The 17,367-nt window shown below is 39.3% G+C and overlaps 1 protein-coding gene across 1 annotated transcript; it reads left to right on the top strand.

Annotated features, from left to right (window-relative positions):
* Positions 1 to 362: 362 nt before the first annotated feature.
* LOC118815335 (meprin A subunit alpha-like) lies at positions 363 to 15,902 on the top strand. The gene is made up of 14 exons (XM_036581374.1): positions 363 to 477; positions 584 to 608; positions 1,688 to 1,729; positions 1,883 to 1,923; positions 2,126 to 2,201; positions 3,143 to 3,260; positions 3,808 to 3,983; positions 5,280 to 5,501; positions 6,795 to 6,941; positions 7,032 to 7,247; positions 10,277 to 10,741; positions 12,152 to 12,325; positions 12,427 to 12,488; positions 15,701 to 15,902. The coding sequence occupies exons 1-13, from the start codon at positions 418 to 420 to the stop codon at positions 12,474 to 12,476; spliced, it is 1,812 nt and encodes a 603-aa protein (XP_036437267.1). The 5' UTR covers positions 363 to 417; the 3' UTR covers positions 12,477 to 12,488; positions 15,701 to 15,902.
* The last annotated feature ends 1,465 nt before the right edge of the window (positions 15,903 to 17,367 follow it).

Raw genomic sequence — 17,367 nt, 5'->3', positions numbered from 1 at the left:
TTTATTTCAGGTAATACTCTCAGCTTTCATTTGTTCTGCTTTGTTTCTGTTTTGTTGTTGTTACTGAACTTTAGCACCTGTCTGTAAGGAACTACCCGCAAATGCAGTATTTTTTATTTATTTATTTATTTGGGTCAAACTGCATAAAGTTGAAGCCTGATGTGTGAAGTCTGATGTCAGTCGTGGTTGGCGGGGGCACTGCTGTGCCGCACGCTGTGGTGAAGGTAGCCCGGCGCTGATGTTAAAGCACTCGGTGAAACACGTGTTTCTGGGGTCATAAAATGATGCCACTTTTTGCACCGACTCGCTTCAAGGCCTTTCAGCACTCTGAGGGCCATAACTAACATAAACACGGTCAAAGTTCTTTCTCCACACCATTTAAGCCGGCGCAGAACTTCTCCCTGCTGCACACTCAGTATGCACCTGCTTGGGCTTCTCTTCATCACCGGGCTGGCCGGAGGGGCCGCCTCCTCTGCAGTAAGCAACCAAATTCTATTCTGTTTTGATGTTTGCAGTAAATACATATGTCTGCATTGCTTTGTCTCATTTAGTACATTAAATACTTTAATACTTTTATTTATAGATTCCAGTATCATCTCGAGTGCACGGTGAGTCAGAGCTCAAATCTATAAGTCTTGTCATGTTTACTTTTTGTAATTTTCTATACAATAATAACTTACATTGTGGATTTAAATATTATGATCTATTCACCAAAAGGTATTTTTAGATGTTTTATCTAGTATTTCAACTTAAGTGACCCTTATTAGTCCCACAACGGGGAAATTTCACCTGCGCATTTTAACCCATCCGTGCAGTGAAACACCACATACACACTAGTGAACACACACACACTAGGGGGCAGTGAGCACACTTGCCCGGAGCAGTGGGCACCCCTATCCGCAGCACCCAGGGAGCAGTTGGGGGTTAGGTACTTTGCTCAAGGACACTTCAGTCACATACTGTCGGCTCAGGGGATCAAACTGGCAACCTTCAGGGCTGGTTACCTAACTTCCAGCCCACCACTAAACATGTGAGCAAGAAGTTAATAAGATGATAAATTAAATACTATAATTATCTATTTCATTTCATTTTTTTGTGTTGTCTGTCTTGAGGTTGGATCTCTACTTTCATGATGAATTCTGGCTATCAGTTTAATTATAGCTTAATCCTCAATGCTAATCATTTTAGGATATTTTACACACTCATTTATCATTCTGAACACATTTTCTTTTTTTATTTACAGCTTCTGAGTCTCTAGTTAAACGGGACGGGCGCATTAGAATCCTTTTATACATTTATCTGCAGCCAAAGTTGGTCGTATAATTCTGAAAATCATTGAGCCTCAAGTTTTTCCTTAAATGTGTTCTTGAGAAAGGTCCAAGAAAAAGTCTACGTCTGATTCACGACGTGTTCTTGAACCGCAGAATTGCTGGCACCTTTGTGCTCTTGAGTGTGTGTAGATTCTGTTGTTACCTAAGAACAAATACCAAATAAGAAAACTGGTGAAAGTCAGAATCTTCATCAAAATGGGGGTTTTAATAAGAAATTGAACGGTTGGTGATTGAGGCCCAATGATTTCAAACTGTTGAACATCAATTCCAAACGTTTGAACACTAGTGTATGTGCACCTGTTTATAAACTACATATGAGGTGAAAATAAGATGCATTGAGCTGTTTGTTTTCACAGAGGTGGAAGATGAGCTGAATGATAATCCGTTCATTAACCTGGGTGAGCTTATACAACTTTCCTTGAATGTAAACCTTGTTTTAAACGTTAAAAAGATGTGAAACATCTGCACCACAGTTGGTTGAAGATTATGGCAAAATGTTAGGGAGGTTTAATAATATTGGTTTATGAAAATGTCTCTGTTTTGGCTAACAGGTGCAAAGACCCCCTTGATTGAGGGAGATATTGTTCTTCCTGTGAGTACATGTGCTATTTTTAATGTACACTGGGTGCTTAAGTTTATTTATCTCACCACTTCGTTTTAAAATCTTGTACCAGTATAAAAATGGAATATATTGGAATACAAGGCCAATCTATTACAAAACATAAATGAAACATGCTGTAGTGTATTTAGAATTTGTTACGTGTATGATTGACTGTGCCTTTCATTGTCAACAGCCTGGACGAAATGCTCTGATCAACACCGCTTACAGATGGACGTTCCCTATCCCTTACATTCTGTCCGACAGCCTTGGTGGGTCAGGATAATATTAACATGATTTACTTCTGTGGTGAGACATACAGTACAGTGCAAAAGTCAGAGACCACCCTTCATTTACATCATTTCCAGTCAAAATGGCCATTAAGTGCAAGTTATTCGTTTTTCATCCTCAGGAAAAAAAAGAAACATTTATGTAACAGAAAATTAACAGTTTAATGTAATATCACATGTTTCAGTATTAGTGTGTTCACTCTTTGCCTTTAATACAGCTTCCATTCTTTTTGGTTGCTTTCAGTTTTCCCAAGAAATCTGCAGGGATATTTTTAACAAGTTCAGTCTCAGAAGTTGGTTGCAGTTTCTGCTTCTCACGATCCAAATAATCACAAACACATTCAGTGGTGTTGAGGTCTGGACTCTGGGGTGGTCAGTCCATTGTTCAGCTTCTTTGTTTGGTGTGTCCGTCTCCTTTTCTCAGTGAGGTTCTTCTTGACAGCTACACATCCTTTCAGACCCACAGCGCTGAGTCGTCTTCTCACGGTGGAAGGATGGACAGAAACACCTGTGGATGTTTTCAGATCTGAAGCAGCTTGATTTTCTCCTCTCTCTCAGAGATGAAAGCTTTAAGTGCTGTTTATCTGATGGGGACCGCTGTGGTGGTCTACAAGGTCTTGTTAGGAGTCTTATTTTCCCATTTTTTTGAATTCCAGTTTTATTTTTCATTCAGTTCCTTTGACTTTCCGCTTTCTTATGCAAGTGGATTATCTTATATCTGAACTCCTCAGAAATATCTCCGTAACTGGTATTTAATGGCCATTTTGACTGGAAATAAAATGAAGAGTGGTCTCTGACTTTTGCACAGTACTATCTATAACTAAACCACCTGATATGATAGATGACAGGAGTTTGTGGTTATTTATTGTTTTCTATGATTTACTATAAGACTTTAACGCTCTATTTCTGTCCGACTGCTCCAGACCTGAATGCTAAAGGAACGATCTTTCAAGCTTTTGAAGTGTATCGGCTCAAGTCCTGTGTTGACTTTAAGCCTTATGAAGGGGAAAAGGCGTACGTCATATTTGAGAAACGAGACGGGTAAGTGTTTCAGCTCTAACATGTTACACGCAGCCATCCCAAATGTTGCTGTTTACTGTATGTAGCACAGAACAGGCTGCATATTGTGCTGATGTATAGTGTAATGATTGTGTTGTATTCATTATATACACTGTTAGAAATAAAGGTTCTGTACAGGTACATTTTCCGTTCATCAAGGTACAAACAAAGTAAAAATGTACCCTTAAAGGTACAGCAGTGGTTTTAAGGTCCGAATGTGCACCTTAAATATGTTTTTCCAGGTGAAAAGTTCGTATTTGTACCTTTTCATAACCGAATGTTTTAAAACAGAGCAATAAAATAAAAGCCTGGAGGTGAGACGGGGTGTGTGGAGTCAGTACAGCTTAGAAAATATCATTTCAGTGGATTATGGTACAGTTATGTTCCCTTACTAAAGGTACTGAGATGTACCCTTGAGTGTCCCACCCCAGTGACAAGAGGGGCACTGCCCCAGTTTACTACCTTTATTTTCTGAGAGTGTACTGTACTGCATTATACTAAATGTTCCTGTCATTACTATTGCGTCTAGGTGCTTTTCAAGTGTGGGGATGCAGCCCAGTGGGCAGGTGCTCTCGCTGGGGTCAGGCTGTGACCATAAGGCTATAGTTGAGCATGAGCTGCTGCACGCGCTGGGCTTTTACCACATGCAGTCGCGCCAGGATCGAGATGACTATGTGAAGATCTGGCTGGACCAAGTCACTGATGGTAAACTCCTAAGCACTGATTTTGCGTATGAAAGGGCTTATTTCCCTGATTAAGCCTAAGCATAGACTTAACTCTTCTTGAACCCTGGGCTTTCTGGTCAGTTATTAAGACTTATCAGACCGGTTTGCCAGACATGGATCAAGCCTAGTCTTGGATTAAATTGCAGTGCCAATTGTTAACACTGGAAATTCTTTTTAGTCTAGGCTTAATCTTTAACTGGATCTGGGAAACTGGCCTGTTATTGAGTTTGAATGTTATAAATTCTTCAGCAACTACATTAAAATTCAAAACTGAAATGCAGCCCCATATATGGGCTAGTAGTGAGCAATATGGGCTAAAATGTATATGATGGTATAACTAAGATTACTGACAGTTTCAGTGTGTATATATATATATATATATATATATATATATATATATATAATATCAGTTTTAGCTGTGGAGCCTCACGGCTTGTAGGCTGACTACAGCATCTCCTTAAGCAGCTGGCTGAGTGAGGGGTGCTGTATGCAGTACACAGGGAAAGCTGGCTAGTCTCCATATTAGGCTAACGGCAAGGGCAATTCCACTGATTTTTCCAAAATAATAATTGTATAGTTCAATTGTTGAGGTGTAAACAAAGTCTTTCAGAGTGGTTTGATGTGAAATGGTGCTTTGTAGAGACGGTGGTGATAGTAACCAGGGGGTCATAATATCCCCAACGCAAGTATGGCCATTTTATTTGCTGTTTAAAATGACCAGTGAATCAATTTTATATCGTCGCTGTCCAATGAAAAACATATATCTCCATTTTTTGCGATACATTTTTTGGAGATACTTGTTTTTCTTTGGACAGCAACGATATGTAATATATATATATTTGGGGACTAGTTTGCCTTGGAACAACCTTTTTGTGCCTCTCCACCATGAATGTGTTTTAAAAATGACGGTTTAGGCCCAACACTTCCCACAAAACTATCATAAAACAATATCTCAAGCATCAGACAGTGTATTCATTAACTTTTAATGTAATAGATATCTAGATTTTTAGAGGCATTAAACTCTTCGTATGTCTGGTTCCTATCACCACCACTGTGAACAATTCTGACTGAAATTTTTCTAGAACAGAGCATTTCACATCAAACCACTCTGAATGATTCCGTTCACATCTGAACAACTGAATTATGAAGACATTAAAAAGTGGAATTTCCTTTTGAATAATATGGCTGCAGGGCACACAGAGCCACTACTCTGCAGTGGTTTTTAAATGTAAATAATATTGCATCAACTACAGCCGTGCCGTGTCTGCGTTTTCAGGCCTGCAGCACAACTTCAACAAATACGATGACAGTTTTGTGACTGATATGAACACTGCATATGACTACGAGTCAGTCATGCACTACAGGCCGTTTGCCTTCAACAAAGACCCCAACATCCCCACCATCACCACCAACATCCCAGAGTTCTTCAACATCATCGGGCAGTACCTGGACTTCAGTGAACAGGACATCGTGAGACTGAATAAAATGTATAACTGCTGTAAGTGATGATTATTATTTCCACTACCAAAAGTAAAGAATACTAAGTACTTTAAAAATAACTTTCCAAATGCCTGAAGTGGGAAAATACTCAATTATGAATATATATATATATATATATATACGTAAATATGTATATACTTAATTCTAATTAGTGTTATAGCATCAGTCAGAAGTTAAAACTTCTGTTTTTTTCATAAGACCCACAATATCTCTAATTAAAGTGTTTTCTGCAGTCTGTTTATTTACATCTATTTGTCTAAACCCAACAGACCAAAACATGGTCAGTTTGCATTCGGTTTCCTGTAATGTGAACATTCATTCATCATCATTCACCGCTTAGTCCAGATAGGGTTACGGTTAATGTGAACATACGACTGTGAAAACGAAAAAACTGCTGTCCACTCAAATAACTGCAATGGATTCAAAAGTTTGGCACCCCAATCTAATTACAATCCCAACATGTTACTATTTGCTGTATATGGTACAAGACAGACTGTATATTGTATTTTGTTGATTTTCTACATGAAAATAAGTGCACATACTGTACTTATTGAAATCTTAAATATGGCATTTTTCTGCAATTCCACTTTATTTGCTGAATTTAACGTATTGAAAAACAGTGGATCATTCTCAGCACTGCAGTAACACTGACGTGGCGGTGGTATTTAGTGTGCGTTGCACTGGTCTGAGTGGATCATACACAGCAGCGCTGCTGGAGTTTTAAAAACACTGTGTCCACTCACTGTCCACTCTATTAGACACTCCTACCTTGTCAGTCCACCTTGTAGATGTAAAGTCAGAGAGGATAGCTCATCTGCTGCTGCACAGTTTGTGTTGGTCATCCTCTAGTCCTTCATCAGTGGTCACAGGACGCTGCCCACAGGACACTGTTGGCTGGATATTTTTGGTTGGTGGACTATTCTCAGTCCAGCAGTGACACTGAGGTGTTTAAAAACTCCAGCAGCACTGCTGTGTCTGATCCACTCAGACCAGCACAACACACACTAACACACCACCACCACGTCAGTGTTACTGCAGTACTGAGAATGATCCACCATCCAAATAGTACCTGCTCTGTGAGGGTCCATGGGGGTCCTGACCACTGAAGAACAGGGTAAAAGGGGGCTAACAAAGTATGCAGAGAAACAGATGGACTACAGTCTGTAACTGTAGAACTACAAAGTGCACCTATATAGTAAGTGGAGCTGAAAAATGGACAATATGTGTAGAAACAAGGAGGTGGTCAGAATGTTATGCCTGATCTGTATATATGAAAATATTTTTTTTTCAGCTTCCACCCTGACCTTGCTGGACCAGTGCACTTTTGAATACATCAATATATGCGGCATGATCCAGGGTTCTGGAGATGATGGAGACTGGGTCCACACAGAGAGCACCCCTGGCTCTGAAGACCACACTCTTATAGGACGGTGTAGGGGTCAGTACTCATCACCGGCTATCATATGAATTTCCAGTGCTTGGTCCTTGTTGGTTTTTACTAACATTAGCTCACATCTTCTGTTTCCAGATGCAGGATACACCATGCACTTTGACACTGCGGCTGGAACGGCAGGAGAGTCTGCCATGCTGGAGTCCCGGCTACTTTACCCTAAAAGGAAGCTTCAGTGTCTTCAGTTCTTCTACAAAATGACTGGCAGCTCAAAAGACAGGCTGGTCATCTGGGTCAAGATGGACGATGGAACAGGGACAGTGCGCAAACCAAAGAAAGTGCACACAATTTGGGGTACTTATGTAGCACACATGATATACATACATATGACTTTGCTTTATGATTCACTCATAAAATGACCAGCATGATGTTTTATCTATGCTCACTGAGTTGCCAGTCTTTTGTGTGTTTATCAGCTCTCCTCTACCAGGCCCATCCACAGAAAGGGACCATCTTAGGACCACCACTGACCATATTATTGGGTGGTGGACCGTTCTTAGCTGCAGTGACACAGATTTTTAATGAAGGTGCTCACACCGGTGGTGATATGCATGATAAGGCTCAGCAACTCTGAGCAATGTTTGATTCCTCTGTGTGTCACAGCGCACCACTCAGAATTTTGCTATTACAGTATTAAATTAAACCCAAATTGAGACCACAAACACTGACAGTAGATGACATGAAAGTGGCTTGAAATTTACACCAAGAAAGGCAGTCGATCCTTTAGATGAACAGACAAATGAAATAGTCTATTTCCTCAGCTTATGTTTACAGCCTATTTCACCTCCCATCTTTCAGCTCTAAAGTAGCCAGTATGTGAAGAGGTAGAAATATCATGATCATATCATGTTCTCACTTTAGCTCTTACTATGTGCTACACAACCCATCCGGTCAATTTTAGTTAGCCTTTAGTTGGTCACATAGGGCTGTGTTAGGATTTTTAAACACTGTGGAAACTTACTGACCACTTTATTTGCAACACCTACCCTGTTGTTCCACCGTGTACAGTTTTATGCAAAATCCGAGTTCCTTCCCAGCAAATAACATGTTTTGTTGGTTCTCTGAGTGAAAATAACATCACAGCAAAATTTCTCTTTATTTGCTGAGTTTAACATACTGGAAATACATCAGCTATAAATTGTGCCATAACTTTCGCACAGAACACATTTTATGTTCTCCCCCCCAATATGTCAAATTAACAGTAATTAAAATGTGTTCTCTGTAGAGGATGTATTAACTTATTTTCACTTAGAAAATCAACAAAACATGTCATTTGACCAGGGGGTCCCAAACGTTTGCATACGGCTGTAGGCGCACAGCTACAGACAAACTATAGCCTTTTTCCATGCACACTTTGTGTTGGTTGTCCACAAATCCAGCAGTATTCAGTTCTGGTCCTGGATGGCTGGAGTCCAGAAGAGGTTTATGATTTCCGTATCAAATAAAAAAGACTTGATGGAAACAGCAAATATCAAATAATATCCTAAGACTGCTTGTATTGATCCTTGAAGTGGATCATTTTTGTCAGTTAAAAAAGAAGCATGATAGATTATGATGGAATTTACACAATAAATACTATAAATGTGTATAAAAAGTCATATGACTGATCAGGTGTTTCTGTTTTGGCCTGATTATAGCAACTAAACATAATGAAAGGCAGCAAGTGTTAGTGGACTATTATACAACAGTTAGTTCTGGCCACGCGAGCTGATTGGTTGAGCAGCGTTCTAACCGTGCTGTTATTTCGCCATAACATCACGTTTTTTTCACAAACACTGTATCACTCTGCTGAGACGCTGTTGCTAAGCAATGACTTTGACAGCTGTAGGAGACGCTCAAGACATTTGAACGTTTTTACTTCTTACTTTGCCACAAACAGAAAATGGACACTTTTAAGGTCACATTTGACCGACAGCCGATTTAGTCAGACTCTGAAGATGAGACAACACTAAATGCCCAAACTGTCATCACCACTGAGCAGCTTTTCAGTCGGCAGCTGTGACAGAAGAACAGCTGAACAACCTGGAATCAGCCAGAAATGAACCCAATACCATTCGCCAAACGTGTAGTCTGATCTTCAGAGTCTGACCAACTTGGACTGAGCCATAAAACTGCCGCAATAAAAAACAAAAAAGCTGCTCAGTGGTGATGACAGTTTGGGAATTTAGTGTGAGGAGCTGGAGAACGAACTGCTGGCTGTGCAGCGAGTGAGCGGAGTTCATTACTCTGACGTAGCAACAAGCTGCTTATTAAGGAACTATAATTTGGTGAAGGAATTGCGAACATTAAAACATATTAAACGCCACGTTCACAGCCCAGTTTATTAATTTCTTACATTATTCATTTAACTGTTATATAACAGCAATAAAACACTCGAGGTCATGTGTTATCACGAATAACATCACGACTGTGATGATCTACAGCGACCAAATCACAGCCGTGATGTTATTTCGCGATAACACACTCCCTCTTGTGTTCTATTGCTTAAATGAAGAAATTAAAGTTTACTTTTTATCTTATCAAAGTTTTGTTGGCAAAAGTTCCTGTTACGTTTGGCAGTGCGGTCTGACTCTGCGTTCTTATGATGTAAAATACAGCCACTGAATGAAACAAAGCAAATCAAAGTTTCCTGTAAACTCGTTTTAGAAGTGTTTTTAAAGATGTGACACAAAAAGATTTATTTGCAACTCTGTGTCAGTATCACTGCTGTGCTGAGAGTAGTCCTGCGGTGGTCCTGCGGTGGTCCCCTTTCCATTGATAAACCTGGTAGAGGAGTGCTGATAAATTGTGCGGGAACAGATGAGCTTCAGTCAGTAATTTTACACCTACAAACCTGTATGGTAGCTGTTTCTGCCAGTGTGAATGTACACTGTAAGAAATAAAGGTTCTGTTCAGGTACATTTTTCGTTCATCAAGGTACAAACAGTGTAAATGTGCCCTCAAAGGTACAACAGTGGTTTTAAGGTCAGATTGTGAACCTTAAATAAGTTTTTCCAGGTGAAAAGTTCGTATTTGTACCTTTTCATAACCGAATGTTTTAAAACAGAACAGTAAAATAAAGTCCTGGAGACGAGACGGGGTGTGTGGAGTCAGTACAGCTTAGAACATATCATTTCAGTGGATTATGGTTCAGTTATGTTCCCTGACTAAAGGTACTGAGATGGACCCTTGAGGGTCCCACCCCAGTGACAAAAGGGGCACTGCCCCAGTGACAGCTTACTACCTTTATTTCTGAGAGTGTAGTTGTACTTAACTAACTGGAAATTCAGTGTATATGTGTCACCAAACATGTTTGATATCAGCTCTGTGTTGTCTTTCTTTAGCTGATGATGATAAGTCCTGGAAGATTATTCACGTGCCTTTGGAAGTTGGAGTGAAATTCCGTTATGCCTTTCAGGCAGTGAAGGGGGACCCTGCTAATTCCGGAGGGGGCATATTCATAGACGACATCAGCCTGTCTGAGACACGCTGCCCCTCCGCTGTCTGGCGCATCCAGAACTTCTCTCAAATCATGGAGACTGCAAATCACGACACTTTCTTGGACAGCCCGCGCTTCTACAGCCCTGAAGGCTATGCGTTTGGTGTCCGCGTGTACCCTCTTTCAAGCCACACTGATTACACCGGCAACTACACTGGCCTCTACTTCCATCTGGCCAGTGGGGAGAATGATGTGGTCATGCAGTGGCCAGCTGTGGACCGCCAGGCTACTTTAGTAGTAATGGACCAGGATCCAGACATCAAACTGAGGATGTCCTCCGCTCGAAGTCTCACCACAGACCTTACAACAGGTATAGCTTTCGCTTATCTCTGAGGCCCCTTGAGCTCATTCTTTGGCCCCTTTATCCTGAGATGTGGTTATTTTTGTCATTTGCTGTATTTTTTTTAAATATTAACATAAATACATCATTAATTACATAGTAAGATATAGAATAAATTACATTTACATTTAATTTAGATTTTCTACTGAGAGGTTAATTGTGCACTTCTGATTTATTTAGATTTTTGGTTTTGATATCAACAGCAAAAACATGGTAAAAATGATTTTTTTTTTATTCCCCACACAAGAAGACTGTGTGTACTGCAGTAAATCTTCATCAAATTCATACCATAATAAAAAGTTTTCTTTGTTGCTTAAGAGTACCACTGTGGTAGTGACAGAAAAAATTGAAACACACTTGTTTCAATAAGCTGCAAGCAAGAAATAACTAATATAACACTACAACAGGTTTTTGCTTTGGCTGGCAATAACCTTTAGCTTTTGTGTGGTGTTCAGGTCTGTGGGACACCATTTTCAATGTTTACAGAAAGAAAAAAATGTGATTTATTATTATTTCACCCTCAGATTCTTGGCCTTTGCTCATTTTCTGTGAAGAACATATAAAATAACCCATTTTCAGTGTCTTCACTCTGTTCACCCCCCACACATTTATATTACACATGTTGTGTTGGGTGAACCTGCGGGGAGTAAAAGTGTGGAGGTGCTGTGTCCTTCACTCTGTTCTCCTCCTACATGGCCTGCTGTTAGTGTGTGTGAGGGTGGACAACATGGACAGGCTGCTGACTGGCTACAGCTGCTAAAGGAGAACCCTACACTGGACACTTATGATACTTTAAACATCTGGTATTTTTACATAAATTATTATGGCTGTATTGATTTAAATAAATAATGTGGTGGGTCCACCAGACCACTGAGTAACAAACACATCAACACCACACAAGGGTTAAATGTTAAACCTGAGGCTTTTTTATCAGTTATTAATCCTAGGACAGATTATTCAGTACCTGCTGCAAATTATTTGGTAACTGCTATAAAATGCACATGTAAGTTATTCGGTACAATATAAAAAAAAAAATCGGATCAAAATTTGAAACTGTATCACATGCTATGTACACCCTCACACTCAAGTAACCAGGATTTTATCTGAAGCTGCTGATAAATCTTAAGGGTTGCCGTTTGGAGGGATCTGTGTGATATAGAGTTAGAGGTCTGTAGAATCAAAACATGTTCTACATATAAAAACTCAAAGTAAATCATATCAAATATGAAAACATATGTATCATTATGCCCCTGTAAGTTACGTAGGTCTAAAGGGTGAATGTGTATTATTTGGTTTATTATTTTATGTAGGGTGTGACGAGACTGTTGTCATCTATAGAAATCATGTCCAGAGCTTGTTAACCAATTTTTCTTCTCTCAGCTACTGATGGGAATTTGCTTTGGGACAATCCAACAAAGGTTGGGACCTATGACCCCACCTGCCAGTGCTACAGAGGTGAATCCAGAGGTTGGAGGAATTTCATCAAACACTTTGACTTACGCCGACGGAACTACCTAAAAAATGATGACCTCATCATCTTTGCTGACTTTGAAGGTAAGCTTATAACGACTGATTCAGTCTCCCTGAAAAACTACCATTTTAGCTTGATTCTTATTTTTTAAACTGTTCTGTGTGCTTATTTCATCTTCCTAAAGACTTAACACCCTTGAAGAACAGTGAAGTTCCTGTTGCAACAGAAGAGTAAAACCATGAAGAGGTGAGTTTGCAACATGGACACGCAGACCAGTGGCTAGCAACCCAGCTGTTTCACAATTTGTTCACATGACAGGCGTCTAGAAGTAAAACTGAAAGTCATAAAAGTCATATGGAAAGTCCTAGAAGTCACACTGTGACTCATTTCAGCAATTTCATGTCAGTTTTTAGATCTACAAAACACGATGCTCTCCACTCAAATCTACTACAGATATATTCTTACAGCTCAGACCAAAATACTGCACTAAAAATACATGGGAGTTTTGTATATTAACTTACATATTAGAACTTATAGGTAAGTATAATTAGTCTTGTTCTGTTTTATATGGATCATTTTACCAAACTGGTTCAAAGTCAGAGTTCAAACCTCATTTCACACTTTTAACTAACTTGCACTTTATACTAAAACCCTTTTTCTTTGTTATCTTCATAATCTTTATTAAAACAGAAGATTGAACACTCCATTTTGTCACTATCAAAATAACCATAACATTACCGAAAAATCAAATGTTTCAGTAGTGACCGTTTCAGTAGTGACAATTTTAGCTAATTTTGAGCAGAACTCAAAACTGCCAGTACATGACTAGCAAACACAGCTTTGAACAGTTGTACACATAAAAACTCATAATATTTTTCATTAAAACTTGGAAAAGTTGACTTAATTACAGAAAATATGCTTCAGTAGTGACAGTTCTTAATGTTACACACTGATTTTCAAATTTTGGGACACATTTACTTCAAAACAGTGGGATTTAACTGCTTACTATGTGGCCATGAGGGACAGGGATGCAGCCTCACTTCCTGCTCTAAAATGCAGGGGTGTGGCTAAAATAAGGCTCCACCTACAGACTAAAACTAAAAATACTGTGTTCCAGTAGTGACAGGAGTGTTTCTCTATGAGAAAACCTCTAATCTCCAAAATGCTAACAGGAGGTGGAAAGAATGCTCTTAACTTTGAATTGAAGATAATAGAACAAAATTTGTTTTTCTAAAGAATTTTGGAGCATTTCTACAAGTCCATTCGCCACGAAACTTTAACCCGTCAGAAATGGCATTTTCAAATTATTTAAAAAATGGAGAAAATAAGTTTTGTTCTGACAGTGATGATATACATTCTCATGCAAAAAAATGGGCCAAGTCTGTAAAAATTATGGTTTTTACTGATGGTTTAGGTCCAGATTTAAACCCTTCAGAGAACATTTGGGCTACATTCACATTACAAGCCTCGTTGCTCAAATCCGATTTTTTGCTCAAGTCCGATCTCTGACACAATGGTTCACACTCGTTTAGGTAAGTGATTCAAATCTGTCATTAATGTGAACGAACCGGCGTCCTGAAATGACCCTCATGAGCACATCCTACTCAGTAACATCACGTGAATGAATCACGAGCATCATCAGCACAAACTAACGAGCAGAACGAGCTTCGCTGAAGATAATTAACTCTGATCAGCTCTCAGCTTCATTATTAGAGCGAGACGAAGGAGAAAAAGGTGAGACGTGTTGCTTTTCCTCCGTTTCCAGGCCTTAACTTCTGTTCAGCACCGCTGCCATGGTAACGCTGAATGATGGCGCATGTGCAGTGGAGAAAAAGCACATGAATTCGATCTGAGCGTCACATTAAGGTCACATGGCCACAAATCGGATACGTATCCAATCTAGGACCACATATGACAGTGGCTTAGGTCAGATTTGAAAAGATCAGATTTGTGTGTCCACACAGCTCTGAAAACATCAGATCTGAGTCACATTAAAGCAAAAAATCGGATTTAAACCTGGTAATGTGAACGTAGCCCAAGTTACTTTACCTTTTTTGTAATGATTTGTTGTTAAGACCATTAAAAGCTAATGTTTTACCATTTTGCACATTCTGTATTAACAGGTGTTCAAATGTGACAAAAATGTGGCAAAAACATAAATTATGCTTTTTTTTCTTTCTGCAAATAAGGCTCAGCTTGAGTTACAAGAGAAATGAATTCATCACAACATAAGGAGACATTTAGAGTCATACACAGCATGGCAGGGCAGAGGAGGGTTAACTTTGAACTTTTTTTTTTTACCTTTATGTTGATGTTCTTGTTTTGTAATATTTGTTTTGGGATAAAGTAAAGGTGCTGCATAAGAACACAGAATAAGGCTTGTCAGATCTACCTAAAAAAAAAAAAATAATTATTGTGGCAACAAGCAAATTAACTAGTTTTATTCAACCTAAATAAATACTTTTAAACGAATGATTCTTTCAATCAATGTAGTTTTTTGAGTTGAATAAAATTAGTTCAACTGCTCGTTACATTAAGTAATTTTTATAAGTAGATCCGATGAGCCACTTTTTACAGTGTACAGTGTTGTAATACTTGCTGTAAGTTGAGCTGAGAGAATTTTGCACCAGTGACTTCACCACCAGTTACTGTATTATCTTTTGTCAGCCTGTCCTGACTTGTATCTGATGATAAGATCAGGGTGTTTGTGTCTGTGTGTTGGGGGGGTTGGTGGGGTAATCTTGTAATCTTGCTCTCCCTGTTTGTAGGGGCCAAATTGCATGAATAATGCTGCATGAGCAATAATGACTAATCTTTGCACAACTTGGCTTCGATTCGTGTAGTAATTGAATAAGCTGATTTATTGATCTTATATGTCTGTGAATTACAGCTTTAAAGCAGTAATCATTAACTTACTAGTGCAGCAAAAAAGAGGCAAAAAGCAGTGCTGCAGTAAATATTGCACCACTAAAATGTGCAGTGTTTAGTGTAGTTTTAGTACACTGTTAAAATAAAGGGTTCTTCAGAGTGATACCTGTTATACAGTTATTCCCAAACCAGTGGACCCCCAGACAGTCCTCATTTTTGCTCCATCATAGTTGAACCAGGCTAATAACAATAAACACCTGGTGCAGGTATGTTAAGAGTTAGGATAGAGCAAAAATGAGTGGTTTGAGAACCACTGCCCTAAAGAACATTTCATTGGATGGTTCTCTGAAGAACCTTTTAACTTACTTTTTTCCATATAATATTATTCCTAGAATAGCACCTCCAAGCCAAGAACCACTCAGCAACGTTCATCTCTAAGAGTCTATGATGTCAGTTGGAACTAGTCCTCAGTTGTCATGCTGTTGTGCCAAAGCTTAGGCAATCACTGAGTACACTGGGTACGTTTAGGTACACCGGAATTGTGTCAGAATTGCATGATGGGACATGTCTTTGTGTGTCTCTCATTTCAGCGTTTTCTATCCTGGTTGCTGGTCCCGGAGATCTGAAGAATTTCAAAGGAAGATGCACTGAAACTGCATGAATGAAGATTTGTTCCTTTGTGTTTCTGTATCAGATTAATTAAATATGTGGTTTCTCTCATGTATTTTATGCTGTACATGGTATACATTCCTGCATATCATTTTTTAATTCTTAATAAAGTCTAAAAATATTTGTTGTTGTCGGCTTATTGATTTAATCCTCTTGCACTGATTCAAACTGCAGCTTTACACATTAAGGTTTCCCTTTTTTTGGAATTTGGCAATTCAGAGCCACATATAATTTTAAAACTATGGTAGGTGAAAGCAGCCTTATAAGTCTTGCCCAAAGACCTTATTATGTATAGTGTGGTGTGCTTGTTCGGGTTGGTCATTGAATGCCAGTTTGCCAAACAGAGGGCAGCGGTGTTACCCACTACACTATACGAGCAGATGTACTGTGGAGTAATTGTTCTGTTCTTGTTAAATGCATACATTACTGTTGAGTATGTGTTGTAAGCACGTCTCAGGGCACATACAGTCAAGCAAGCAGAAGGTTTTAGGGCTCTGTGTATGTGCATGTGTACAGCTGCCACTGTGGAAGTAGTCTTTAAATTGGTAAATGTGTATGTAGCTGTTTTAAAGGGTTCTTCAGTAATGATTGGATCTTATCACATACTGTTCATGTTGTGGTTGAAAAAAAGTGCAGCGCTCCTTTAAAATGATGTGCTTCTGCTCTGATGTTCACTAAATGTCTGCTTCAACATTTAACCATTTTGGCTGACCAGTAGCCCTTATATATATTTATTTATACACTGATCAGGCATAACATAATGACCACCTCCTTGTTTCTACGCTCATTGTCCATTTTATCAGCTCCACTTACTATATAGGTGCACTTTGTAGTTCTACAGTTACAGACTGTAGTCCATCTGTTTCTCTGCATACTTTGTTAGCCACCGTTTTACCCTGTTCTTAAGTGGTCAGGACCCCCGTGGACCCTCACAGAGCAGGTACTGTTTGAGTGGTGGATCATTCTCAGCACTGCAGTAACACTGACATGGTGGTGGTGTGTTAGTGTGTGTTGCACTGGTACGAGTGGATCAGACACAGCAGTGCTGCTGGAGTTTTTAAACACTGTGTCCACTCACTGTCCACTCTGTTAGACACTCCTACCTTGTCAGTCCACTTTGTAGATGTAAGGTCAGAGACGATAGCTCATCTGCTGCTGCACAGTTTGTGTTGGTCATCCTCTAGTCCTTCATCAGTGGTCACAGGACGCTGTTGGCTGTATATTTTTGGTTGGTGGACTATTCTCAGTCCAGCAGTGACACTGAGGTGTTTAAAAACTCCAATCAATCAAACAACACACTAACTTGACCAGGGGCACCAAAACTTATGCATACGACTGTATGTTTTAGATGAAAAGTCATATTCTGTTCTTCACATAAACACATTCAGGCCAGGGATGAGTAGAACCCCAATACCAATCTCTCAGCTGAACAAACGGTTCGTCAGATTGATGGAGAATGTGCTGTAGATGGTTCTATACAGAACCTTTTTGAAAAGGGTTCTATAAAGCACCAAAAAAAGGCTCTTCTCTTGTAACGAGCTTGATATCGAAACAATAGCAAAAACCTTTTTGGTGCTATATAGAACGC

This window comes from Colossoma macropomum, unplaced genomic scaffold, assembly GCF_904425465.1.
Source record: "Colossoma macropomum unplaced genomic scaffold, Colossoma_macropomum, whole genome shotgun sequence".
NCBI lineage: Eukaryota > Metazoa > Chordata > Actinopteri > Characiformes > Serrasalmidae > Colossoma > Colossoma macropomum.
Note: the sequence above shows the minus strand (reverse complement) of the source record. Positions and strands in the feature narration are given on the sequence as shown.